The sequence below is a fragment of the Sturnira hondurensis genome, unplaced genomic scaffold, assembly GCF_014824575.4.
Source record: "Sturnira hondurensis isolate 20B ecotype Veracruz unplaced genomic scaffold, ASM1482457v3 Scaffold0020489, whole genome shotgun sequence".
Lineage (NCBI taxonomy): Eukaryota > Metazoa > Chordata > Mammalia > Chiroptera > Phyllostomidae > Sturnira > Sturnira hondurensis.
The window spans coordinates 7,408,843-7,436,317 of record NW_028093120.1 but is presented as its reverse complement, the minus strand read 5'-3'; the positions used below and the strand labels follow the sequence as shown (position 1 = coordinate 7,436,317).

At 40.9% G+C, this 27,475-nt stretch overlaps 1 protein-coding gene and 1 long non-coding RNA gene across 3 annotated transcripts; one reads left to right on the top strand and one right to left on the bottom strand.

Moving 5' to 3' along the window:
• Positions 1-173: 173 nt before the first annotated feature.
• Positions 174-20,770, bottom strand: LOC118975726 (uncharacterized). Of its 2 annotated transcripts, XR_005064117.1 has the most exons (4): positions 20,267-20,770; positions 19,116-19,371; positions 16,488-16,596; positions 174-643 (listed from the first exon to the last, which is right to left on the bottom strand). It is a non-coding gene; the product is annotated as an uncharacterized LOC118975726 (long non-coding RNA). The 2 variants fall into 2 exon arrangements; XR_005064118.1 differs by lacking the exons at positions 19,116-19,371; positions 20,267-20,770 and adding an exon at positions 16,910-16,943.
• MMP8 (matrix metallopeptidase 8) lies at positions 16,020-27,475 on the top strand. The gene is made up of 10 exons (XM_037029801.1): positions 16,020-16,209; positions 18,093-18,337; positions 19,023-19,168; positions 19,254-19,379; positions 22,072-22,233; positions 23,766-23,883; positions 24,629-24,762; positions 25,330-25,483; positions 26,258-26,361; positions 26,519-27,475. The coding sequence occupies exons 1-10, from the start codon at positions 16,099-16,101 to the stop codon at positions 26,620-26,622; spliced, it is 1,404 nt and encodes a 467-aa protein (XP_036885696.1). The 5' UTR covers positions 16,020-16,098; the 3' UTR covers positions 26,623-27,475.

Here is a 27,475-nt window from a genome sequence, read left to right as displayed (position 1 = left end):
TTATACATGCTTCGCTCTCACTTTATCACCCTGATTCTTTATAATAGAAGCAAAGCCACTAAATAGTTCTTTTTGAAACAGCTTTTAGATATGCTTTTGGTGGTGAAAAAACATGAATGTGGTCAGTGAATTTAAATTACTCCCATGGCCTGGACAATAAAATACAGGTTTGATCATAATAATAAGATTGCAAAAGCAAAAAATCAAGCTGCTTTATGTACAATTTCTGATGAATGTTGAGTTGGCACATTGCAAATGAAGAGAATATGAATCAGACAGCCTTTGCTTTTGAGGGTGCAAGAATCCTCATTAAAGGGAGACTGCAGGTTGAAACCCTGCAGCAGTAGGAGCTGTCTACTTCCTTCAGCTGAGAAGGAAGACAGAGGCCAGCATGCCCAGCCTGCCTGTGTACCTGCTGCTGCTCTGGGGTGTGGGGTCTCACAGCTTTGCAGTAACTTCAGACACACAAAAGCAAGAGATGGAGATGGTCTAGGTGAGTGCTTAATTTCACATGTCCGAATCGTAAGAGCATGGGCTTTACCTCCATCTTGGAAAAGAGCATCAACTTTTCTGTCAATTTCACGGAAGTCATGTTATCTCTTTGGGATAACCTGCATCCTTGGATGGCATATTTTTATTATACCTGGCAAGAAAATTTGAAATAGCAGAATGTGTGATTAATATAATTGCAATAAATAACAACCCTCACAAAGGACTTTCCGTGTGCCAGTCTAAGTGCTTTGTGTATACTGATTCATTTAATCTTCTGATAAATCTGAGAGGTAGGTGCTGCCTTTACCTTCATTTTGCATAAACCCAATGGCTGCTTAAAACAATTGTGGGCAGGTGCATCACTGGCATGAAAATTATAAAGGGTCATGGTTCTATTGGTTATGGGATGGATGCAGACTAGACCACACTGAAAGTGACATCAACTCTAAAAATCTGATTCAGATTTATCTCGGGCTCCACAATCTGCCCCGTGAAGGAGAGATGCTATGGGAAGGCTACTTCTAGATGCCTCTGCTTTTTGTCTCCCTTTGAAACTCAATCATACCAGTCCTTTGTCTTCTCAGGGCAGACAGGGTCTGAGGAAAGCAGGTAGGGGACTAATGACATTCAGCCTCACTGTATCCATTTACGGAAGCAGGAAAACATTCCAGCATAATTTAAGAATATTTTTTAAAAGGTGTCTCTCCTTGCACCCGAGTGATCTGATGCCCTAAGATTCTTAAGGGTCAGTCTTTGCCTACAATACTCCTTAGCAACAAAAAAGTACTTTGTTCCAACTTTCTCTTCATGAGCAGTGAGCAGCACCATCGGTTTTCTTCACTTTTTCGTGACACCAAAGGACCTATACATGTCCCTGGGGTATCTGTGCAGCAAACAATTTCTGTCAACCAAAAAAAAAAAAAAAACTAGGTAAAGGTTTGTCTAGGACTATAGGTTTGCTCTGGACATTCACTTCACAAGAAGTGGATGGCAGGTTTCATTGCCAAGCGAGGGCACCTGAATCGGGCATTACCCTTAGTGTAAGCAGCTCCTGGCTCTAGCTGCCCAGGAAGTGTGCCTGGGCGTGAGCGGTCCTGCCGTTGTCCTGCACGGCTCTACAATTTTTCTCCATGGCCCTGATCACCTTCCAGCACATCATATCATTTTGTCACTTACTCTGTCTACTGTTTATTGCCTGTCATCCCCCACCACAGTGGAAGCTTCATAATGGCAGAGGCCGTTGTTAATTTTCTCTTGTTTGTTTTTGTTGGTCTGTTTTACTGATATAATTTGGGAGCCAAGTAGGTGCTCGATAAAAAAAAGTTTTAATAAATTATTGCAAAATTGATGCTGGATGCTGGCAAAGCTGGAAAGTTAATAACAAGGGCTGTGGTCAGCCTGACCAATTCCTGAAGGACTCCTCCTCCTCAGCTCAGATGTCAGAAAATTACAGACACAGCAGCAGCCCTCGGAAATGCTCAGAGAGTGCACAACAGGGTTTCAGAGGGGTCCTTGAGGGGACCACCCACCGAGGAGAATGAGGCGTGAGAGTAGCGGGACACCGACTGTATCACCGAGCACCAGGCCCTGCTTGAGTTGCTCTCACCCAACCTCAGTCCCTGAAGTAACAGAGGAGACAAGCCGGGACCCAGGCCACAGCCCATCTGAAGAGGCTGGGGAAACCGATAGTCCCATGGAAATATGAGATCACAGGGGAAATGTACTTGTAACATACACATCTGAGAAAGAATTTTTATCCAGAACATACGATATTTAAAGGCCCTACGGATGACCTTCTAAAATGACAAATATCCAATTAAAAATGCATGTAAGTATTAAACAAATCAGACTTTTCATCAAAAAAATACATATAAATGGCCAATAAAAACATGGAAAAGTACTTAACATCACTCATTATAAAGAAAATAAATTTCTTATAAGATACTAACTATAAAACCACTGAAATAATTACTATTATTAAGACTGACAACATCAAATCTTGATGAGGAGCTAGAATATCTAGAACTCTTGTACAATATAGAAATCATTCATAAAATTAAATACCTATCTACCCTATGACCTCTTCTACATATTTTCCCAAGTAAATAAAAACATAAATACACAAGAAATTTATTCAAGAAAGTTTGTAGCAGCTTTATTTCATGGTAGATCAAATCTAGAAATACATTCATAGACTATTACATAAAAATGAAGGTGAAGTATACAAAACAACATAGATTAATGTAGAAAACATTATTACAGGCCAGAAACAAAAACAAAAACAGGTTCAACAGAGTAAATATTTTGATTCCATTTATATCAGCATTATGATTCAGAAAAGCAACATATGTGCAAAAAATCAGAACAGTAGTTGACCCTTGGGAGAGGTCAGATTGGCTGAGAAGGGCAGCGAACTTCCTAGGGTGCTGGGAGGTTCCACTTCTTGCTGAGGTGTGGGTTACATTAGACGACACATTTGTGAAATTCACTGAAGTCCGTGCACTTAAGATTTGGGCACTTCACTGTATATCAGTATCTCAAAAATATATTTAAAAGAAATTAACAGAAAACAAAGCCTTAATATCCTTTACTAAAACAATTAAAAACAAAAGTTTATAAATCTTCTCACAGAAAAAACACTTGACCAGATAGTTTTACTCATTTGTTTTGCCAAAAGGTCCATTTCAAGGGGTAGATTATGCCAATCTTCTGCAAAGTCTTCCAGAGAAAGAAGTGCCTACTGTCACCACATGGCACAACATGTGGAGGAACTTTAGTCATTTTTTATTATACTGGGAATAGGAGAAGGGTGCCTACTACCACCGGTACTTGCTCAACATAGTCCTGGAGCACTGGCCAAAAGTTAAGATGAAAAATAACAACACGTATAAGGATTAAAAGAAAATAGCGCAAATTACCATTATTTGCTGATAATTTAATCATTTACATAGAATAAAACCCAAATAATCAAAATTCTTCAGGAAAGAGAGACAAGTCAGTGTTCCCATGAATAACACTATCAAAATAATTTATGTCTTATATACACAAAATTAACAAGTAGGTAAAAAACAAACAATAAAATACTACCAGCTACATTAAAATCTATGACCTATCCAGGAAATAATCTAGCAAGAACAGAACAACAACTTAATAAAACTTAAGACTCTATGAAAGATATATAAGAAAAACTGAATATCATATTCATGTATGGAATGACTTAACACTCTAAAAATGACAATTTTCCTGAATTAATTTATAAATGCAATGAAACTTTAATTAAATCCCAAAAGGATTATTTGGGAAACTGATTTTCAAGTTTTTATGGAGGAAAAAATACACAGAAGCAGCTAAGAATTTTGACAAAATGCAAAGAAGGAGGGATCCCACCAGCCATCGGACAAAACCACTGTGGCACCAGGAGCGTAGAACTGACCAGAGATGGAAGCTAATGGAACTGAGTGCACATCCAGAAACGCGTCCTTGGTCTGATAGAGATGGCGCCATCAATTAGAGAGAAAATAGTGAATGATTAAATAAGGACTTGGAGAAAACCGATATGCTCTATGGAAAGAAATAAAGATAGATTCTGTTTCTCACAGGAGTTCATGATCAATACTCTCTACCACTTATTTCCAGCTTTTCATCTACTGGACACATGGAGGTGTTCCAATTTCTAGCCTACTTGCAGTAGATTGGGGGCCACATGACGAGTTCTGGGTAGTGCATTGTGAGTGGTGACATGTGGCTCTTCTGTGCTGGAACATTTAATTGCTTGTGCAAAACACTTCAAACATCTTTTTCCATTCAACATAGCAACCAACAGAGTTCAAGATCATGGCTCCTCTGGAAGCCTGGACGTCAGAGTCACTGCCATGAGCACAGCCCCTCCGTCCACTGGTGATGGACATGAAGCAGGAGGAAGAAGTAAACTTTTGTTGCTTTAAGAGACATTAAAGGACTTGGGGATTATAATCACAGGATAATTTAGCCTATCCTGTTTTATAAGCAATGTACAAAATTAAGTTTTGAATAAAGTTAAGATCTATTCAAATTCAAGTTAAGATCAGTATGAAAGGTAAAACTATAAAAACAATAGAATATTTTGCAACCTTAAGGTGAGGAACAATATCACAAACAACATCAAAAGACATAAACATGAGGCGTAAAGTGGACGGGTTTGACTATATTAAAATTAGAGAATTATATTAAATGAGGGACATCAAAAACAGAGGCAGAGAAAAACTAAAAGACAGAGAAGGTACTTGCAACATAGGAAACTCAGGAAGGATTAATATGTGGGCTATACAAGGAATTCCTGCAATTCAAGAAAAAAACAATAAGGAACACGGATTAAGAAAATAACTTGATAATTAATATCAGCAGAGACCTAGGTAGCCAAGAGAATATGAAGAAATATTTACTCTTGATTTCAATCAGGAAAATAACAATGTAAACAAGATACAAATTTATAGCTGTCAAAATGGCAGAAATTAGAAGTTTCAGTGATATTAAGTGCTGGTAAAAGCACAGGAAAAATGATCACAGCTGGTGGGAATGTTAATTGCCACAACCACTGTGAAGCAAAATCTGTCTGCACTGTAAGAATGCCTGTGCCCTCACCCCTGTAATTCCATTCCTGGGCATTAACTCTGAGCACAGTCCATAGGAGACCTGTAGTAGGATACCCACCAATGAACTACCTGTGAGAGCAGGGACAGCAGTAGCCTGGGTGGCCTTCATTTAGAACCTGGTAAATAGGGAGGCGATATGCATCTCTGAATCAAGGCCTCTCAGCCGTGAGAAATAGTGTACTACAACGCCTGCCTGTACAGAAGCCTGGACAAAAAATAAAGTGTTAGTCAAACAAGCAAGATATAGAATGAAGTGTAAAGTGCAAGGCCATAAACTAAAACAAATAAAGTCCACACACAAACACTATATATTTTTCACGATTCATGTGATTTATGAACATTTGGAAGAATAATACTAAATACATTAGGCCGGGGGGCGGTATTTGAACTGCAGTTTGGGTTAAAGAGGAAAATGGTGATAAAAATTATAAGCAGAGTCACATGCAGACTAATGAGGATAGTGTGTCCTGAACTGAGGGCTACAATTAACAAAGTGAATGCCCGATTTCCAAAAAACAAGAAAAGTAAGCAGAATGGAAAAGGGAGGGGAAGAGGAGGAAGGAAAGGGGAGAAAAATTTTAAAAACTTCAAAAATACTAAACACTCCTGAATTAAATCATCTGTAATCTTATCACCCGATGCTCAGCCCTGTTACTATTTGGCTTATAAACTTCTAATATTTCAATGCTTATATTTATCTTTATAAATATGAAAACATATTGTACATACTTTATTATAGCCTAGATTTTTTACATAACAAATATCATGACATTAAGTAGTCCCTATAGATGTATTAATTGAAAAAAGTACTTTCTGATCACCTACTACATAGTGGATGCTATTTCAGGCATTTTGGATATATCAGTCAACAAAATAATGTGCACTCCCTCCATGGGGCTTACATTTCTGCTCAGAGAAGACAGATAATAGGTAGCAAATACAATTTTAAAACAAAGTGTATAAGAAGATGCCAGAGATTATAGGGGTGGGGAGAGGACACAGGATGAGGGGAATGAAGAGTGCTGGGAGGAGGAGTCAACCGGTTGCTGTGTTAATTACAATAGTCTGGTTAGAATTCATTGGCATGTCGTCCCTTAAGGGAAGACTTGAAGGAGGAGCAGGACCTGACCACTTCAAACACCTGAGAAAGTGTTCAAGCAGAGGTACAGCCAAGGCAAAGGCCCTGAGACAGGGTACGCTGATGGGTTCAAGGTAAAGCTAGGTGGCCAGTGTGTCTCCAGCAGAGCAAGAGGAAAACAAGGGTAGGAATGGAGGCAGGAGTTGGACCAGATCAGAAAGGTTCTTTGTGAGGACTTACATTTTCATTCGGGGTGAGATCAAAATTGGAAGCTCTGGCAGCAAAGTGAGCAAAGTAACGTATGCTCATTACCGAGAAGTAAGAATAAAAACAAGGCCTATTGTCCTGGCAAGAGAGGACTGTGGTTTTGACCAAGGTAGGACTGGAGGAGATACCTGAAAGAAGACATCTCTATGTTTCCTGGTGATCTCTGCACAAACATCAATTTTCTTGAAGGTATCTTCAAGGGCCTTCTTATTGACCGTAGGTAGTCGAGTCTTGGGCACTCTATGGAATTTCTCATTCTGTATTCTTACCTACAGAAAACTATACATTTTAATAAGCCCTAGTAGAGGTTTCCAATGCCTAATTCTCCAACTAACCTGCCTTGTTAAAACCCTGGCCTCATTAAATAATGGCAACCTGCGTTTACATTTCTGTTTCAGACTATAGACCTGACCAAACAGTTCACAGCCCAAGTGGACTATGGGCGCCCTCTACTGGTTTTATGTGAGCATGACCACCACTGGCGCGACTGAGCAACAGGTTTTAGTCTTTTTGGGCCTTGCTTGGAGCATATGACATTTGGGGCCTTGCTTGGAGCAATGTGGACACACTATAGTTCTAGTTATTCCACAACAAATAGCAACCTTTAATTTTTGACTTTAAGGTATAGAAAAATAACTCAATGGAGACATATCAATATGTTAACAGTGGGCACCTCTTAGAGAAGAGGTTTGGGGTGAGGTGGGGGCCCTAAATATCTTCACATTTATTTTTCATACTTCTGAGTATTTGAAATTTTTTAACAAATTAACATCTATTCCTGTATTATTATAATATTTTCAAACATTTTTAAAATAAGTACTTTAAACAATACGTCAGCATTTGTAAACTGCTTTTCATCTATTAGCTCCTTAGATCCCACAGTTATCCTCTGAGATATTTTCATATTCCCTTGTCAGAAAAATGTAATTCTCATCTGTTATTTTGCACTGTGTGCTAGACTGTGTGTGCTAAACACTTTCCATGCATATGTATATTTAATCTATACAACAGTTCTACATTGTAGGTACTATTGTCACGGTCACTTTACACATGAGGAACCTGAGATAAGGATATGAAGTGAGTTGTTCAGGGTTCCACAGCAGTACATGGCCAATCATGGGTGTGAAAGTGAAGCACAGGGATGAAGGAACTTGTTGAAGGTCAAGTACAACAGACAGTAGAGAGGGGTCAATCCCAGATCTCCAGAATTCTATTCCACATGCAAAAGATAAACTGGCTGCTTGTGCTTCAGGCTTACCACCGCAGGCTTCCCTGAAGTTCTATGTTAATGTATGAGGCAATCACAGCTGCAGAATTTGGAGGATGGAAGGATCAGAATGTACCTACGATGACTTTACCATTTGAACTAAAGAAGCTACTACACTAAAGGGTCCATTCCAGTCTATGTTGAGCTTTAATGGAAACAACTTTGGGGTCAGAGTTATGAAACCAAACCTAGATCCCAAGATCCCAAGCTCCACCTCACATTACACATCTGCTAGCTGTGTGATCTTAGATAATTCACTTAACCCCTAATATTCCCAGTTTTGGTATTGCTTTAAAAGCCACACTTAAGAGCTTTACATGAAAGCGACCTTGCAAAGGTGCTTACAGGCACACCTCGGAGACATTGCAGATTTGGGCCCAGACCACTGTAGCAAAGTGAATACGCAATAAAATGAGTCATCAATTTGTTTGTAGCATAACCATTATTGTCACACTATACTGAAGTCTATTAGTATGCAAGAGCATTATATCTAAAAAACTCATTCAAATACCTTACTGCTAAAAAATGTTAACCATCATCTGAGCCCATGGAAAAATGACTCCAATAGATTTGCTCTACACAGGGTTGTCAGAAACCTTCAATTTGTCTTAAAAAAAAAAGGCAGTATCAGCAAAGCACAACAAAGTGCGGTGCAATACAAGGAGGTGTGCCTGCACTGTAGCAACTGCATTATAATGGGTGTTTACTAATCACTCAAGTGATATGTTCTTGTCCTTGAGAGTTAAAATGGGGCCCCGGGTGGGAGCAGATCACCCTAGGATTGTAGGGCATAATGTCCTAAAAGGCTTTTGGAAGCCCACACAGATCCTCAGGTGCTCTTCTCCACGCCATCACTCCACACCTTAACTGACCAACCCATCTCTTCCAATTGAAAATCATCACCCGTGGCAGACGGAATAGGACGTCCACACCCTAATATCTGGAATCTGTATGTTAATCTGTATGTTAAATCTCTTATGTGCCAAAAGAGATTTTACAGGTGCGATGAAGGTGAAGGACCTTGAGATGGGGAGAGTAGTCTGGATTACCCAGGTGGGCCCAACAAATCGCACATGTCCTAGTGGAGAAAGTTTCCCAGATGCACCAGGAAGAGACATAATGACGGAAGAAGGGTTGGAGAGAAGCAACGTTGCTGGCATTGAAGACGGAGAACAGGCACCATAACCAAGGCACGTAGGAAGCCTCTAAAAGCTGAAAACATCGAGGAAACGGATTCTCCCCTGGAGCCACCAAAAGTGAACAGAGCCTAGATGACACCTGGATTTTAGCTCAGCAAGTCCCATACTGGACTTTGGATTGCAGAACTATGAGATAATACATTTGTCTTGTTTCAGGCCACTAGACTTGTGGTAATTTGTCACAGCAGCCATGGGAAACTAATACACTGCCCTTGATACGCTGGTAGGAACCGCCCTGCCTGGTTTCAGAAGCTGTAACCCCCCATCGCTAAAGCTGAGTGAGAAACCTTGGGACCATAAGCTGCTAAGGAGACAAAGTTTATCTCCCTGGCAGGGGCACTGCCTCTGCCCTCTTTACTGCGCCCTGCTTGGCCCCTGAGCCTGATCAGTTAGCCAATGACAGGTAAGATTCCTCAAGGGAGAGATGACCTAAGACAGGTATGGTCATGAGGGGGCCGTCAGGGAAGGACTTTGGGGGCTATAGAGAAAGGGGGTGATGGACCTTCACCCCTCAGCTTTGACATAGCCTGAGTCCTCATTTTGTCTTTGAGAAGTCTCCTAATCTCTTGTCTGCCTTACTTCTCCTGCCTGACTTAAGCCTGAAAAAAATGCCAGAGGGTGGTACAGCCCCAGGCAGGCAGGGCAGTTCCCCAGGGCCATCAGGCGTAAAGAAGAACGCAAAAAATCCTGTGAAAACTGCTTTGCTAAGAACGTTCTCAACTTTCTGATAAGGATCCAAGTATGAAATGACTTTGTTTCCCAAAATTGTATAGCCCTTTAGGTAACTGACCCTGTTGAGAATAAGCCCTCGTAGTTCTTTGTATGTTATCTATTGTTTGATCCTTACTGCCTGACAATTAATGAGCTTTTACCTGTATTCCTGTGCAAACTGAACTCAATAAAAGCCCATTGAGAAAAAGGCTCCTGGCCTTTCTCCTTTGAGAGATTGGCCATCTTTCCTCCCCAGCCAGATCATGTCTTGGTAGCCTTATTCTCATCCGTGGCAGACAGGGAGCTCTGCAGGCAGAGCACCCCTACAATAAGCCAGTTGCCAAAGGGCGTAAATGGTGTCTTTCTGATATATTAGGTTAAAAAAAAAACTAAGATGGGTACCATTTACCAAAAGGACTGAGCATAGTACTTAGTGGGGACTGTATAGATGTGAATCAGAGTTTATTCAAATGAGTTTTCCTAGATTCCCATGGTGTATCTCAGAGTGGAGACTGGGCTAGGAGACGAGGATGGGGTGTGCAGTGTAAGGAAATGGAGCGCTAGACCAGGCCTCCAAGTAGGTTGAGTGTGAGGGAAAGAGAGCAAAGACAGCAACCCAAGTGGTTAGCAGGGTGCAGAGAAGGCTTTTGTTTTGTTTTGTTTTGTTTTGTTTTGTTTTGTTTTAACAGAGAAAGTCTGGTGGCATTTGTAGACAAAGGGGAAGGTGCCAAAGAAGGAGAGGAAAAAAAGACTGGAGAGAATGTATAAAGAGGGTAAGTTCTGGTGTAGAAATACAAAGAGAGACCCACAGACAGACTACAGGGTAGTTATCAGGAGTCTGGGAGGAGGGAAATGAGACTTTGGTGATGAAAATGAGGCAATTCAGCCAGGATAGAAAGTAATGTCATTTCTCGATACAGCTGGACATGAGGTTAGAAAATCAAGAATGGAGAAGATTTAGAAAACACGTGGAAAATGAAAAAAGAGACAGCCCAGCCAAAGAGTTGGACTGATTGAAGAAGGAAGAGATTGGGGCAAATTCAGTCAGCAGCTTCCTGCCTCCAGTAACACAGAGCTGCTTGGAATGGAAATGCTCATCCTGTCATTGTCTGCTCTCATGAGTCTCCGTTAAACCGGTTTATGGACAGTTACTATCAATGGGTCATTCTCGCCATTGTATCTTAGCCACATCATTCCCCATTTGGGAGAGGAAAGCAATGGAAATGTTTGAAGCTAATAATTAAGGTAGGGATTGGATCCTCGTTGTGAACGGTAGCCACCCTCTCACTTGCCTGAGCCAACACAGCTGCTCAGCCAGTCTTCACTGGTCTCATCTGCCTATTGAGTTTACTACCAAAGCTTCTGTAAGTGACCTCCAATTCCGCCAAGCCCCAGCCCTGACCTGGCTCCCACCTGCCGTCTCAGAAACAATTGCTTCTACCTTATTCAGACAATTTATATTCTCCAATATGGGTTCCCCAGCATACATTTGTGAATGGCTGTCCTGGAGATGTGCAGTATTGTGGCCTGGGTTCCCTCCTTCCCTTCCCAACCCCCATCCCTGCACAAAGACAGAGGTGTCCCCAGATGTGTTCCTGGAGGAAGACCGGTGGACACCTCCAGGGTTGGGTCCTCAGAAACTTTCATTGAAATGCTTATTCCACCCTTCAATTGTTCTCCTTACTTACAGCTTTGCCCACCTCAATCTGTCCTAGACACTGTAGGCAGGTCAACTTTATAACTCAGCTCAGAAGCCAGCAATGACTGCATGTTATCGATGTTTCAATATTCATTCCCTGTCCCCGCACTGTCTGGCTCCAGTCCACCATCCCACACTGCTTCTCTTTATAAATTCTATACTTAATCACCCAGAACTTTGTTAATACCCTCATACATACAGGGGTGAGCAAAAGTAGGTTTACGGTTGTAATACAAATAAGTAATAAATAGTAATACAGAAATAAACTCTTTCGTGTACTCAAAACTGTAAACCTACTTTTGCCCACCCCCTAAAACCCTGGAGGTCTCATCTCTCTCTGCTTTTGCCCTTTGTTTTTTCAAATCCCACTCTCATTCACCCCAGTCTCAATGCCAAAATCCAGTCCATCATTCAAAATTCACCTCAAGGGCCACGCCCTCTGTGAAGGCTTTGTTGCCCTCCCCAATAGGATATGATTGTTCCTTCTTTGAAATCTTAAATGTGTAGATGTTCTTCTCTCTTGATGTATGCTCTCTATCCTCTCGTACAACAGAGGTTTTCAACCCACTCTCAGAGTTGCCTGGAGTGCCCTCTAAAACTGTATCTGCCCCCAGAGATTCTGACTCAGTGGCAGGAGTAGAGCCTACATCTATACTTTTATTACAGGTTCTGATGTAGACCCGAGATGGAGAACCATTGCCTTATTTTGAATTTCCTACCAAGAGAACAAAGGGAATTACTAGGAAGAATAAATGGAAAGGTTAAGTTTGAACCATATCTCTGAACCTCAATGTCCCTATCTTTTAAGATTTTATTTATTTATTTTTAGACAGAGGGGAAAAGAGAGAGAAAGAGGGAGAGAAACATCAGTGTATGGTTGCTTCTCATGCGCCCCCTACCAGACACCCTGCCTGCAACCCAGGCATATGCCCTGACTGGGAATCAAACTGGAGACCCTTTCATTTGCAGGCTGGCGCTCAGTTCATTGAACCACACCAGCCAGAGCTCAATGTCCTTATCTTTAAATGGAGATAATAACTCCTACTTTCTTGAGTTGTTATGAAGCTTAAGGGAGATACCAGATAGTGAACATCTAAGACTGAGTCCTATGGAGTTCAGGCACTTAGTACACACGGTTTCCTCATTGGTGGTAAAGACTGCCAGTTTAGCACAGTGTTTGGTTCATACTGGCTAGTGTGATTTTAACTTAACCATTTATACTCTGTGCAAAGGATGTATCAGTTCCATTCATATGTTCCCTGGCTGTACTGAGCACTGGCTACTGAAGGAAGCTATAGAATTACTTCACCACTCTGTGGCTTAACTTTGAAGCACTTCTCTTTCTGAAAGAGACCTTTTCAGCATTGCTAACTCAGTTCACAAAATTGACACATGAACTAGTATGTCCACAACTTCATCACATTCATAATATACAGAGGACACCACACTGGCAGGTCTACACAGACCTTTTTACATGCACTACCTCATCTAACCTTCTTGAGGCTGTACAAGTGAGATGATAATGTACCAATTTAATAGATGTGAAAATTGAGGCTCAGAAGAATTGAAATAATTTGCAAAAAGTTGCATAAGTAGGAAGTGGCAGAACTACAGTTTGAACCCAGTCATATAATTTCAAGTCCAATGTTCTTTAGCCTTTACCATAACTGACCCCAACAATTATCCTATTAATTTGATCAAAGTTTATAGACATCCATCCTGATCATCAAAGCTCAAAAATGCTTAATGTAAAGAACAGTTAGCCTCGGCTTACATGAATCAAATAGGCCATATGCTTCCCTAGGTATACCTCTGAGCTTAGTGCACACTATTTCCTCTGTGGATCCCACTCCCAGTTGGCAAACACCTGCTTATCCTTCAAGATTCGGGCACACGTGAACACTTCCAGGCAGTTTTCCCAGCTACCTCAACCCAACTGTTTTACTAATTTTTAGGCTGAAAGATGCCTAGAGTTTACTATATGTTGAATTAAAATCGGTATTTCTCTATTTAAAAAAGAAAACAGACTATATCTGTGTAATTACTTTATTTATTTAGCCCTAAAAACCAAAACTGGTCCCTGAAAACACAGCTTTCTGCTATGGATCAGCACATCACTGGGTGGCATTAGGGAGACAGAATGATCCTTCCTTGTTTTTGCATTGTATTGTGTCTGTCCAAAACTAAACTTTATTCATTTTCTTACATTCTCTGACACTTATCTTATAGGAAATAATGCCTTCATTTTTCTTTTAAAAATTTGTTTGCTTAGCTTTTTTTTCCCAGTAAGAAATTGACTTAAAAGGAAATAACCCCTAAGTGTACACTGAGGTGTAAATGACTGAGAGTTGAGACTTTTCCGGATGCAGGATTTCCTGGGCAGGGCCTGAGGGAACTCTGAGCTCCCGACTGAGAAGGGGTGAGGCACAGACACAATGCAAGCAAGTGGGGTCAGGTGTGAAGAATGGATTCAGAAAGCAGAAGCTGGAGGCCCTGGAAACAGCTGTGGCCTTCTCCACTGGGGCTGGACCTGTTATCGGCGACCTGGACCCAGCAATTCTGATTTGAACACAACATGCACGCATATGCCAGAGAACTGAATTCACCAAAGTGCTGGATTCTTATCTAAATAACTTACCATTATGTTCAGAACAAAAAATATTTATAAATCTTGTAAGCAAGTCAGTGAATCAAAATAACTAACATAAGGTAGACCAATGCTAAGGCATTCTTATTTGTAAAGAAAAGGTTTTTTCACTAAAGACCTAATGTGGGGGAAGCCACATCATGACTAAGTTGTGCACCCAGGGGGATAACAAGATCATGAACTTACAAGACACTGAACAATTTGGTGGGTGAGGACCTTCCACATGTGCACAGGGAACGGATCGCCACATCTCTACATGTCTACTGTCTACTTCTTCAAGGTCCAGTTCAAATTCTGCCTCCGTCATGGAGCCTCCCCTTATTCCACTTCCTCCCACCATGGTTCTTCCCTCCAGACTCCTGCAGTATTTCATCTGAATGCCATTAACTTATCTCTAACAACCTGCTAACCATCGCAGCACCACGTGGTAGGTGGCAAGAAATGTTCACTGAGCGATGCAGAAATTCACATCACAGACATTAATCTGCTATCCAGATATGTTCTAGCCCAAGGCACATTTCTTTACATTGTTTATAAAGATTATAAGAAACATCAGGAGGGAACTGAGCTACTTATCATAAGATCTCAAAGATATTATCTACATATTAACATGTTATATACCATACATGTTGATATGTATTTACACATAGAAATACATAAAGAATGCCCTTTATAATATACATAAATATATCTAAATGAATACGCACAAAAACTGTATGGTAAGGTAACATAATCTACATGCATGTAGAATTAGAATAAGTGGGACGAGGTGACCTAATTTGAAAATCATGCCCAAGGGCCCCTCACCAGTACAGGCCCCTGTGTAGCCACACTGTCTGCAAATCCTTACTCAGTGTCATTTTTCCCTGGGGAATATATGGCATCTCATCTTCCCTCTCTTTTGTCTCTTTCTCCCTGATATAAACCAGAGTACCCAAGTTGCTGCTGGCCTAGAACCACTGTTCCATTACGGGCCAGCGGGCCACTGCCAGCTCAGTCTTTGTAAACATCCCACCTGGGACTGAGTCCTGGCTGCTCCACAATTTTAGCATGTGATGCGTACAAGTCATCTCACTTCTCTGGAAGTTATTTCCTCTGCAAAATACAGATAACAGCATCTACCTCTGAAGGCCGTGTGAGAATGACCTGAGGTGATGTAGGTACAGCATGTATGTCCGGGACATAATAAATATCCAGCAAATGTTAATTGCTATCATCATCAGTATTGCTTTCTTTGTTTTTCCTGTGAAATATCCAGCTTGCAGATTAGGGGTTTTCTTTTTTTTTTAATATTTTATTTATTTATCTTTAGAGGGGAAGGGAAGGAGAGAAAGAGAGAAATATCAATGTATGGTTGCCTTTTGTGCATCCCTTGCTGGGAGTTGGCCTGCAGGGAACTGGCCTGCAACCCAGGCATGTGCCCTGCCTGGGAATCGAACCACGATCGTGTTGTTCGCGGGCCCGCGCTCAATCCACTGAGCTACACCAGCCAAGGCTCAGATTGGGGGTTTTCTAATGTATTGATGCCATAACCATTTCCTCCAGAAGCTGCTCCAAGTCTCCCACACAAATCCCGCCTTATGTCAACACTCCCAAGCACACTCTCCTCACACACAGCGAGGGTGGGTAAGAGCAGAGATTCTTCAATTTGCATTGGGCTCTGTAGTCCCAAGATACCTACCGCTAGCCTAACCTCCCCTGCGTAAATTCACACAGCTTCAGCATCGTATATTCCCAGAAAATGTAGACCATAGACAACTGCTGTTCATACCTTCAGGATTAGCCTCCTACTCCTTTCCCTTGACCAGACAATTCTGCAAAAGTAAATATACAACTAAAAACCCCAAAAGCAAAGAGTAGCAAATTGCACTGTTCTTCTGTTGAAAGAGTCCTCCATGTGGGGGTGGATACTAAATCACATCCTAACATTGCAAAACTGTCCAAGTGTAATTAACCTGCATTTCTTCACATTCCTGCTGTGGCAATTGTTTGAGACACAGCTTTATAAGGGACCAAAAGAGCAGCGAAGGACGCATGATGCTGTGAATGTCTGGGCACCCAGCAGGCGAAAGACGCTACCCAGAGGGGCGGAGCCTGGAGAAAGGCCATGTCTAGTCTGCAGATGCTTCCACTGCTGCTCCTACTCCACGTGCAGCTTTCCAAGGCCCTTCCACTGCCTTCTCAACACAATGAAGAGAAAAATATAAAAATTGTTCAGGTAAGTTAACAATCAGATGGGGTGGTTTGTTTGCTGGTAATTGGGAGATAGTATGGGTTGTTTTTGCTTTTTAGTTAAAACAGTCTGAAAGAAATTATGTTTGAGCTTAAATATCTCATTTTGAGTGATTTAGAGGGTTCTGAACTGGATCCTCTAAAAGCCAGGCATGAAAGCAAGCTGGGCCCTTCAAATCCTGGAAACCACTACTGCTGAGCTGCCTCCAGCTGGGGAACCATGGTTTTAATTATAGAATTGAATGTTTTTCTTTTCTTACATACCTAGTATTTCCCTTCCAGTCCATCTGCAACCCAGTTGTCTGGTGATTTCCATGTGACTTGTCTCTGCAGCAAAAATCCCAGGTATACCAGAGAGCATAAGGATGGGAAACTATAAGGAAATAAAGTCGGTTTATAGTTTAATCATATTTTTTACACCAGATTATAGGGCTATTTATAAACTCTTGGAAGCACTGTAAAAGCAGAACCAATCGCTTTCTTCTGCTGTTTCACAATATGAATGTCAGGCCAAATTTTCAAGACACACAAGGAAGGCTGTCACGCATTTGTCATGCACAGTGTCCTCAGCATTACAGTTTCAGAAAAGTATTGTTCTTATTTCTTTTTTCTCTTATATTTAAAAAATATTTCTTACAATGGTAAAACTAACCCCTGGGGTAATAGCTAGTTTATTCAACACTTACTCTAGACAAGGCATTCTGGTACATATTTCACAAATACTATCTCATTTCATCCTCACGACAACCCTGTGAAAGGGATATTATTATTCCTACTGTAGAGACCAAAGTGACTCTTAGGTCAATTAAGTGACATGTCCAAGAACTCCCAGTTAGTTTGTGGCAGATGTAATATTCAAACCAAAGCCAATCTGATTCCATAGCCTGTGAGAACACGGGAGAACCCTGTCCCCAGGCACTTGCAGAGAGCCAGATAGCCACAGGCTGCTTGAGGGGAAAGAAAGAAATCTGAGGCCTGGCTAAACACCCCTCAGAACCTTTACTTCCAAATGAGTGTTGGCTCCTTTTAAGAAGTTGCTGTGGTGGATAAAATGCTCATGTCAGTGAAGCTGCTGTTGCCCCAAAACTGATTTGGATTTTTTCGAAATTGTCAATTCTCACTTGAGAAGCTACATGATGACGTGGGGCCTGAATTGTCCTCCTGGCAAATTCCTTCCAAATGCACCTCTGCTGTTTCACAAGAAGGCGCAAACCCTCTTTGCGGTCATGGAAAGAAGATTAAAAGAGAGAAATTTCGTCGATGCAACCAGTACCTCAAGAAGTCTATAAATGCCAGTGCTGTTTTTTTTTAAATAAAAATAAGGCAGTTTCCTGACCGTGGTCCAGCATTTTGCTCGAGAACTTGGAGCTCATCCTTTACAAAATGCCTATTTTTTAATCCTCATCCAAACACATTTTTTTTCCACTGCCTTTAGAGAGAGAGGAAGGAGGGGGAGAGAGAGAAACATTGGTGTGAGGGAAACAACCATCAGTTTCCTCCCGTATGCACCGCAACTGGGGATCAAACCCACAACCTAGACACGGGCCCTGACTGGGAATAGAACACGCAGCCTTTCAGTTTTCAGGACAATGCTTCAACCACCTGAGCCACACCAGCCTGGGGACCTTTTCTTTTTCTTTCTTTCTTTTTTTTTTGTATAGATATTAAGTGGAGCCCTGATGGAGGGGCTATTCTTTCTAACAGGCACTGTTCTCTCAAAGCCAACCCACAAACTTGTGCTCTTTGTTTCTGTGACTATGAGGTTATTAGACTGTTCCAAGTCTGCAATGACTTAAAAGGAATGCACAATACACAGAGAATTGAAGGTCATTTCGGAGTGAGTTCCCTCACAGGTTTGTCTTTGTCTAGAATTACCTAGAAAAGTTCTACCAATTACCAAAGAGCAGATCTCAGTCTGCAAGGATGCACGGCAACAGTGTGATTGTTGAAAAGCTGAAAGAAATGCAGCGATTCTTCAGGCTGAATGTGACCGGGAAGCCAAACGAGGAAACCCTGGAGCTGATGCAAAAGCCTCGATGTGGAGTGCCGGACAGCGGCGATTTCATGTTAACTCCAGGAAACCCCAAGTGGGCACACAATAACCTGACCTACAGGTGATACTCCAGGGTTTCAGGACGTATTCGTTCAGCCAGTGCTGACTGAGCACTGGTAAAGTGACAGGCACTGTTCTAGACATTGGGATACACCAGGGTCAAGTAAATTAATCCCCCTGCCCTTGTAGAGTTTAGATGCTAATGGAAGCATCTGAGAGCAAAAAGGGTAAACCTCTCTTTAGTCCAAAGCCTGACATTTCTAACTTCCTTCTCTGATAATCGAAAGAGGACTATGCCAATGTTAAATTGTCTCTCTAAGAATTCACTTTAGGATTCCAAAAAGACTTAGTTACTGCTGGAAAGAAACTAGTCTTACCTTCCATGAAGCCTATGATAATGACAATAAATAATAATACCCAATATTTGTTAAATGCTATTATACAACAATATGTCAAGTAGCAAAATGTTTTGCATGTATTTAATCCCCTACAACAACCTCATGAGAGCTGTACTATTTTATTATCCTCATTTTATAAATAAGGAAACTAAATTTAAAGACATGTAATAAATTGTTCAGAACCCATATCTGTCCTCAGCCCTGAGTCCTACACTCCCCACTTATACCCTGTCCAGTGGTAGCTCTTCATGTATACGACTCACTTTAAAATGAAGAAGCCTGATCTACTTATTGTTAGAGTGCTGTTTTAAACAATAATGAGCCCTCACACATCTTCTCATTTTGAAGGATTATTAACTATACCCCACACCTGTCCCACGCTGATGTGGAAGCAGCTATTGAGAAAGCCCTTAAAGTCTGGAGTGATGCATCGCCCCTGACCTTCACTGTCTCACAGAGAAAAGCAGACATCGACATTGCTTTCGTCCAGCGAGGTGGGCTTGAAGCACTCATGCTCAATTTGCTTTCTCCTACTGACATGAGACTTGGCAAAACCTAATACAAATTGTTTTATTTCAGTGCATGGTGACAATTCTCCATTTGATGGACCCGATGGAATCCTTGCTCATGCCTTTCAGCCAGGCCAAGGTATTGGAGGAGATGTTCATTTTGATGCAGAAGAAACCTGGACCAAAACCTATGAAAGTAAGTTAACCATGGTTAGGTCATATGGTTTCTGAGTAAATAGTTGCCACATCAGAATTTACCCCTGCCTCCCCGCACCCCACACACACACCCAGGTTACTGTAACAATACAAATCCACACGAACTGGCCATTGAAAATTTTTGCTACCTCAAGATACTAAGTCAATTTAGGTTTTAAAAAATTCTTAAGCTAACTACTGATCTTGTTTCCTAGGGAAAAAATCAGAAAGCTACACATTGTGGCTAAATCCTGCCTAGCCTTGTTTACATAAATAAAGTTTTAACCAAACGAACGCGGCCACACTTACTTGTTTATGTGTCATCTGTGCATTCACACTCCAATGGCAGGCTGAGGATTTGCAACAGAAACCGAATGGCTCACAGAGCCTCAAATATTCACCGCTCAGACCTTTACAGAAAATGTTTGCCGAACACTGCTTTAGGGTATAGCTTTCTCTCGTCATTCTGAGATTTAACGATGTTTTTAAAAGCTCCTGTCAACGGTACATCCCCATGTAGCAAGCCTCTCTTTTCAGAATAAGACTGAGACTAAGAAGATTTGAACACCTGAGGGGAAGAATTGAGGAGATGAGGACAGGTACATCCAGTCCACATGGTACTTCACAAGGCCATGGGATAATACTATGTCACAGAACACTTTTTAGAACCTTTTATCTTTGCTTGGGCCTAGTTCCTCCCATCATTTTCTCACCATGTATGCTGTGAGTGTTTCTTCTACCTGAGTCCCTGTCCTAGGAGCCGTGTGTACCCAAAGATACATCATACTCTCAACTGCTATGTATTCCTATTGCCCAACCTGCTAGTTCAGATGGCTATTACCGCTCACCTGAATTAAATGATCCAGTTTCCCAGCCTGAACTGCACACCTCCGATCTCTGCTTCTGGTGACTTTTCCAACACTGCAGCAAGGTTTGTCTTTGAAAAGCCAATCTGAGATTCCATTAGTCTCCAGCTTAGAGCTTTCAGTGTTTACATTATATTGACCAAATAATGTCCAAGCATTTTCACTTGGCATTGAAGGCTCTTGGCAATTTTCCAGCCTCATCTCTCATGGCTTCTCTTCAAAGTTCACATATAGTGGCCACATTCTGCATTCACCATTCCTAGATCACACCACGTGCTTTTCAACATCCCTCTGTTTGCTTGTGTTGCTTCTTCTTCCTAAAATGCCATTCCTCACACTCTAAACCCTACCTTTCAAAAATCTCCCTCTTCCCATTCTGTAAATGCCTCCCCCAACCCAGTCTCTTCTTGTCTTTTAGCCAGAGTGAAGGTGTCTCCTGAGAATACTCATAGCTTTTCTTTCTCCTTCCCTAACCATTCTAGTTATTCTATGCATTCATCATTTTTGCATACATTTCCCCTTGCAGATAGTACAGTGCATCCTGATAAATCTCCCAGAGACCCAGTCACTCAAAGGTGTTTTTTGTAACACATTCATGAATGCAAAAAAAGGAAGGAAGGAAGAAAGGAAGGGAAAGAAAGAAAGAGAGAGAGAGAGAGAAAGAGAGAGAGAGAGAGAGAGAGAGAGAGAAAGAAAGAAAGAGAGAGAGAAAGAAGAAAAAAGAAAGAAAGAAAAGAAAAGAATAATTAAGAAAGCAAGTCTTGGAACATGGGTAGAGTTTTATGAGGCTACTTACCAATAGGAAGTTGAACACTGTAGCAAGGGCACAAGTCTTGCCATCACACCTGGGTTTAACCCCAACTCTACCACTAATTAGTTGCAAGACTAACAATAAGACATTCAAACTCTGTGGGCTTCAGTTCCTTACCGTAAGAATAGTTTTAGCAGTACTTCATAAACAAGTTGTGAGGATTAAATAATACTATACTTCCTAGCATATAGAAAGTACTCCACAACTGTGATTTCAAATGTAGGCATGTAAGAAAATGTACTGTGTGTTTGTGAGATGGTGCATAGACTGGCTGGAATGAAGGGTTCACCTCAGAAGTCAAGCCTTCAAATGTCTGCTGGAGTCAAGTGGAGAGGTCTTGGATGTGGCAAAGGAGTTTGGGTTTTATTTGATTTTTTTTTAACAGTGTGAGCTTTGGAAGTTTTTAAGTTTCCAATTGTGAAAGGCACTAGGATTGTGAAGTTAAAAGATGAGGGAAGGGAGCAATAAGAGGCAGAGTTTGTCTCTTTCTGGTGGAGAATTCCTGAAGCTGCATGGAGAGCTCAGAATCAGGGAAGAGCTGGCTCTAGGCTTCGGGCCATCAGTGAGTCAGCTCTGGATGTGAGACTACTGCTGCTGCTTGGCAGGCTTCTTATCTACCTGCTTACTGAGACCCTACCAATGGGGCGGAGGGCCTGAGGGACTGATAAGGGGGCCCACAGGGTATCTGAGGCTCACAAGACCTGTGATGGCTCTGCCATCATCTCTCTAAGCCATAGGTCCCCGTCCATTAAATATGGGAATCAGAATAAAGGCAGCTTTTTGTTAATTGTAAAATTTGGTGCCGAGTTTATAGTCACCTTATCTAAGCCTCTACCTCCTACCTTGAGTCTGTCTAATCTTCATTTCTTTGTGTACCTGAAGGGAAAAAGAAAATGACAGGCGTGGGAGAGGCCGTTTCTCCAGGCAGTTTGGCTTAGAAGCTGCACACCTGGAGATCCCATTTCCACCACCTTGGATACCCTTGGAGACATTCACCACACATGCTTGCATTTCAGATTACAACTTGTTTCTTGTTGCTGCCCATGAACTTGGCCATTCCTTGGGGCTCTCTCACTCCTCCGACCCTGGTGCCCTGATGTATCCCAACTACGCTTTCAGCGAACCCAGCACCTACTCACTCCCTCAAGATGACATCAATGGCATTCAGGCCATCTACGGTAAGGTCATCCGAAGCACATTGCAGCACACAATGAGACCCGGGCACGTCGAGGATGTTTGTTACAATCCCTGTTTGTGCTGGGAGAAGTTGGAGGGCACCTGGGCATCCATCAGGAGGAGGCTTCCCAGGTAGAATGTGCTGGGTCCACGCCACAGAGCACGCACAGCGTAGCGAGGCACTGAATTGGATGTACATACGGCAACAACACGGATGGGTCTTTAAAACCGTGGCTTCATGGAAAAGAAACAAAATGATATATAATATGCAGTATAAATTAAATTACACAAAATATGAATCTACATAAATTTAAAAATCCACATAGACAAAGACATTGACATGCTAACAAAAAGATATGTATGGAACACATTAAGATTTTTGTTTTTGGCAGAAGGAGAGGAATATAAATGGATATAAAGAAATATTTGTTAAAGTCAGAACTGAAACTCAGGGAGGGATATGGAAGCCTTTGGCTACACTGATAGAAGAACTACTGTCTGGGTAAAACCATTGCATCTCTCCTCCTTCTTGCTCTCCTGCTGCCTAATGGCTGTGACTAAAAACAAGTGACCAGAGGGGAGAGGGGAGGGAATTTTAGGGGAAAAGGGTGAAGGGTTTGCAGGAGCAACTATAGAGGACATATGGACTGTAACAGGAGGGAGTGGAGGCGGGAAGGGCTGGGGACTTGCTCTGGGGTGGGGTGAAAAGGCAGAAAACTACTTGAACAATCAAAAAATGTGAAAATATATAAGTATATATATGTGTATATATATAATATATAAGAAATGCAAAAAAGAAACTAGAGAAGACTTCTGTGGCTCTAAAAGTATGTTGAAGGAAGAGGAATGGAACAGAGTGGGTGGAATGGAACCAGGGGGAGGATTCTGCCCTCGCTGGTGGGGTAGCACTACAGAAGCCAGAGTACTGGAGACTTTTTCATCCCAGTAGAATGTTTAGGAATGACTAACCCTACTCTAATGGCCTGTGTTCCCCAGCTCCTTTCCCCGCTGAAATAATCTCCTTCCTTTACTCCCCAATGTGTTTTAAATTCTCTTAACTATTTCTATTGTATAGCCCTTCGTTCTACAGTGATAAAACACATTGAAATGCAAATAGTTACAGAAAAAAATGTTGCTGAAATTTGACTTAAACTGGTGCTGTGGGGTAAAAGTCTTGACAGCCATTCCTTTCCTGAAGGTGGATTTTGGAAGGGAAGTCGAAATTGGATATAAAGTGACCCAAAAATGAAGGAAGAGGAAGCAAAAAAGGAGAGAAGGATATTAGGATTCGGAGGGGGCAAAGCATTTAAATTTCTTTACTTGACAATTTAACCTGAACCGTCTCTTAAAATTACCATTACTCCTATTTTTAAAACAATTTTAAGAGTGCCAAATGTATAGTGTTTTGATGCTTCGTGTGATAGCCTGGTCACAGTTCTCTTCACGTGAAAACCCCTCATTATCCTGAGAAGTGGTGAAATACAATCAATAATCACACTGGACTTATGCTTATAGAAAGCCTTGTGTTTTTCAGGGCCTTCAAACAGCCCTGTCCAACCAACAGGATCGAGCACGCCCACAGGCTGTGACCCCCGTCTGACGTTCGACGCTATCACCACGTTCCGAGGGGAAATACTCTTCTTTAAAGACAAGTATGTGATTGAACTATTCTTTCCTTTGCCTTATTTCCCTGGCATAACTTACAGCTGGGTTTTAGTTAAGTCACGTATATCCCATTACTCAGCTTTTCCTTTGAATTCTACACATATGCATCTCATTGGGATTTCTGGTGTTTTCTGGGTAACTCAAACCAACTAGGAAAAGAAATCTAAAACATTTATGAACATGCAGATGTTTGTGATAATATAGATATAAGTCTATGAGCTGTAGCTGCTTGGGAACTGCATAGCTAAGTTTACCTAACAGCAAAACATTATTCAGTTCACCCGAATTCAATCAAGTGAATGGAAACTATCACTTCAGCTGCAGAGCAACTAATTTAAATGATTGAATTCTTTATTTTCCATTGACTATTTTGTGGTTGTGTGATCACAGGCTGAGTATTACTTTTGCTGGAAAGTTTTAAGCATTCTCATCATTTTGTAAGAACAATAATGAAAGACACTAAAATAAGTGTTGCCAATGTGTGAACCGGGGACAGAGCAAAGGGTAATCAAACAAGGTCACTCTTATGACCCCTCTGAAAACTGTAACACACTCACCAGATGGACAATACCACAATGACATACTGGCTAAACATTGATTACTGGGCTAGAAACTTTGTTTTTATTACACTGTCCTATCCTCCCAGCAATTTCATAAAGGCTAATTCAAGCCCAAGACTCACAGAGGTTGTCTACCTATAGGTGTGTGGTTTTCTTCCTTGTGTTCCATCAGATACTTCTGGAGAAGGCATCCTCAGCTACAAAGGGTCGACCTCAATTTTATTTCTCTGTTCTGGCCATCGCTGCCCAGTGGTATACAGGCTGCTTATGAAGATTCTGACAGGGACCTAGTTTTCCTATTTAAAGGTAATGGCCTAGGATTTAGTTTCATTTTAGTTCTGCCTGAAGAGAAGGAAAAAGGACTTTCTATGGTGCCTTCCAGGTTCAGAGGAGGTGAGCCAGTGACAGAGTGTCATGCTGGCCAGGCTTTTGTCTACAGATCTGGGTTGGACCCCATCTCTGCCACTAACTGCTGTGTAAGCTTGAGCAGGTCACATCCTCTTCCGGCCTCAGTTTTCTCATCTACAAAATGCTAAAACCTTCAGTGTTCCTCCACTGTCATCCCAGATATAATTTTTCTGAGATTCCCCAAGGCTGTAGTATAATCTCTTTATAGAAGTCCCATAAGATAGGACATCCAATTGTCAGCCATAAATGTCAGACTGGGAAGTTGGATTATTTTTAATAGGGGCTGGGAAACCATTGGGGCTATCACAGCCCAATGAACTTCACTTTATCATAACCTGCATCTTTTAAAGGCTATTTGCCCCATTTTCATTTCTATGATAGATTTATGAAATGGATAAGAAGTGACACGCATTATTTATAAGAAAGTAAGAACTTTATCAAACACATAACCTGAATCATTTGTAGGCAACCAATACTGGGCTCTGAGTGGCTATGACATTCAGCAAGGTTACCCCAAGGATATATCAAACTATGGCTTCCCAAGCAATGTTCGAGCGATCGATGCAGCTGTTTCCTACAGGACAAAAACATACTTCTTTGTAAATGACCAGTTCTGGAGGTAAGGTAAACTATTGTTTCAACCAGAGATTGAAAGTTGTGTTTATTTATCCTACCTACAAACCACTAACAATCAGGTATCTGAACGTTTGAAAAATCTAGGTGGTCTTTGATAGTCATTCTTTTTCATAAGATAAATGATATGGCTTTTGAAATTTTTATTTTTATAAATTAAAGTGCCTACACAATGGTACTGATGACTCTATATCACGCAACAGAGAAAACCTTAATAAAGCACTAGGGTATGATGCAAATAAAGAGTTAGGCGGGGAGCATGGGGTGGGGGGCGGGCAGGGTTGGGAATATAAGACAGAAACCTGTACTTGAACAAGAATTAAATAAAAAGTATATTAAAAAAAAGAGTTAGTCTAATTCTCATTTATGAGTTAAAATCTAACATTCTCAAGCAAATGTTATACAGAAAGCCTACAAAATTTGGTGCCCAAATTAGGCTTAATATTTGGGGGGAGGGAGAAAGACACTGTATATCAGTTAACTAAAAACCTTAGAAAATACAGCTCTTCTTTTTTCAAAATAACACAGTACCAGTAATCAAAAGCCTATATTTGTAATAATGATACCCATGTATTTTATAAATAGGTATAAATTAAAAAAGAAAGCTAACTATTCTTAGGTCCAGTAAAAAGGATATTGTGAAGACTGAATGAGAAATTATGTGTGAACACACTTTGTAAAGTACATGCAGTTAAAATAAAACCATTATATTTATATGCTGTATTGGTCCTAAAGCACAGGGCATTTCTTTTCTCATCAGATATGATAACCAAAGACAATCCATGGAACCAGGTTATCCCAAAAGCATAGCAAGTACCTTTCAAGGAATAGAAAGTAGAGTTGATGCAGTTTTCCAGCAGAATTGTAAGTAGAATAAAAACCTACTAAGTAATTTGTTTAGATTTTTTGAATAGCACTTTTGTATTTGTATGTTATTGGGGGATGAGTGGAGTCCTTTTAATTGGAAACATCAGAACTCTTACTACTATACGCTAATTCGATACATTGTCTTTTTTTGCAGACTTCTTCCTTTTTTTCAGTGGACCCAGATATTATGCATTTGATCTTAATGCTCATAGAGTCACCAGGGTTGACAGAAGTATTCGATGGCTTAATTGCAGATAAAGTTGAAGCAAAATCAAATGTGTTTGTATCCATTTTCTGAATATGAAAGGGAAGTCTAATTTGTATACCCATGACATATATCCTACTTATATTTTTACCAACAGTAAAATGTTGTTTGCTATCACTGTATTCATTGAACCTGTCCCCAGTGAAAAATACATTTGGTGTATTCCCCTGTTGTGCAGAGTCTGATCTAGTTCTTTTATATTCCATCTCATGTTAGTGAGCCCATCATAAAAGAAGGAGATTAAGTCCTCTTTGTCCCCCCAATACTTACTATTTCATTGCTTGTATAACTGACTTTTAAATGCTTATATGTTCCTAAGTCTCTTTAAACATATCTTAAGTATACTGCTACATGCAATTTGACACTGGATTTTGGTCAAAAAGATTATGTACAGCTTAAACAGTTACCCCTTGCTTCTATCAAAAATGTAGTACTGTTTTTTGCTCCTGGGAAGAAATATTGTTGACACATGTGAGATGAATTTTGTTCACCCTCGGAAAGACACATTTAAGTCCAAACATCAGGTATCTATGAATATACCATATTTGGAACTAAAGTCTTTGCATATGTAATAAGTTCATATGAGTTTACACTGGATTATGTATCTTTATGAGAAAAGAAGAGACATAAACACACAGTGGAGAAAGCCATGTGAAAACAGAAGTGAGATCAGAGTAACACTTCTAAATAATATACCAAGCCTGCCAGAAACCAGCAGAAGCTAGAAAGAAGGAAGGAAGAATCTTTCCTAGAGCCTTCAGAGAGAACTTGACCTGCCCTTCATCTTGATTTTGGATCCCTAGCCTCCAGAACTATGATAGAATAAATTTATGTTGTTTTAAGCTA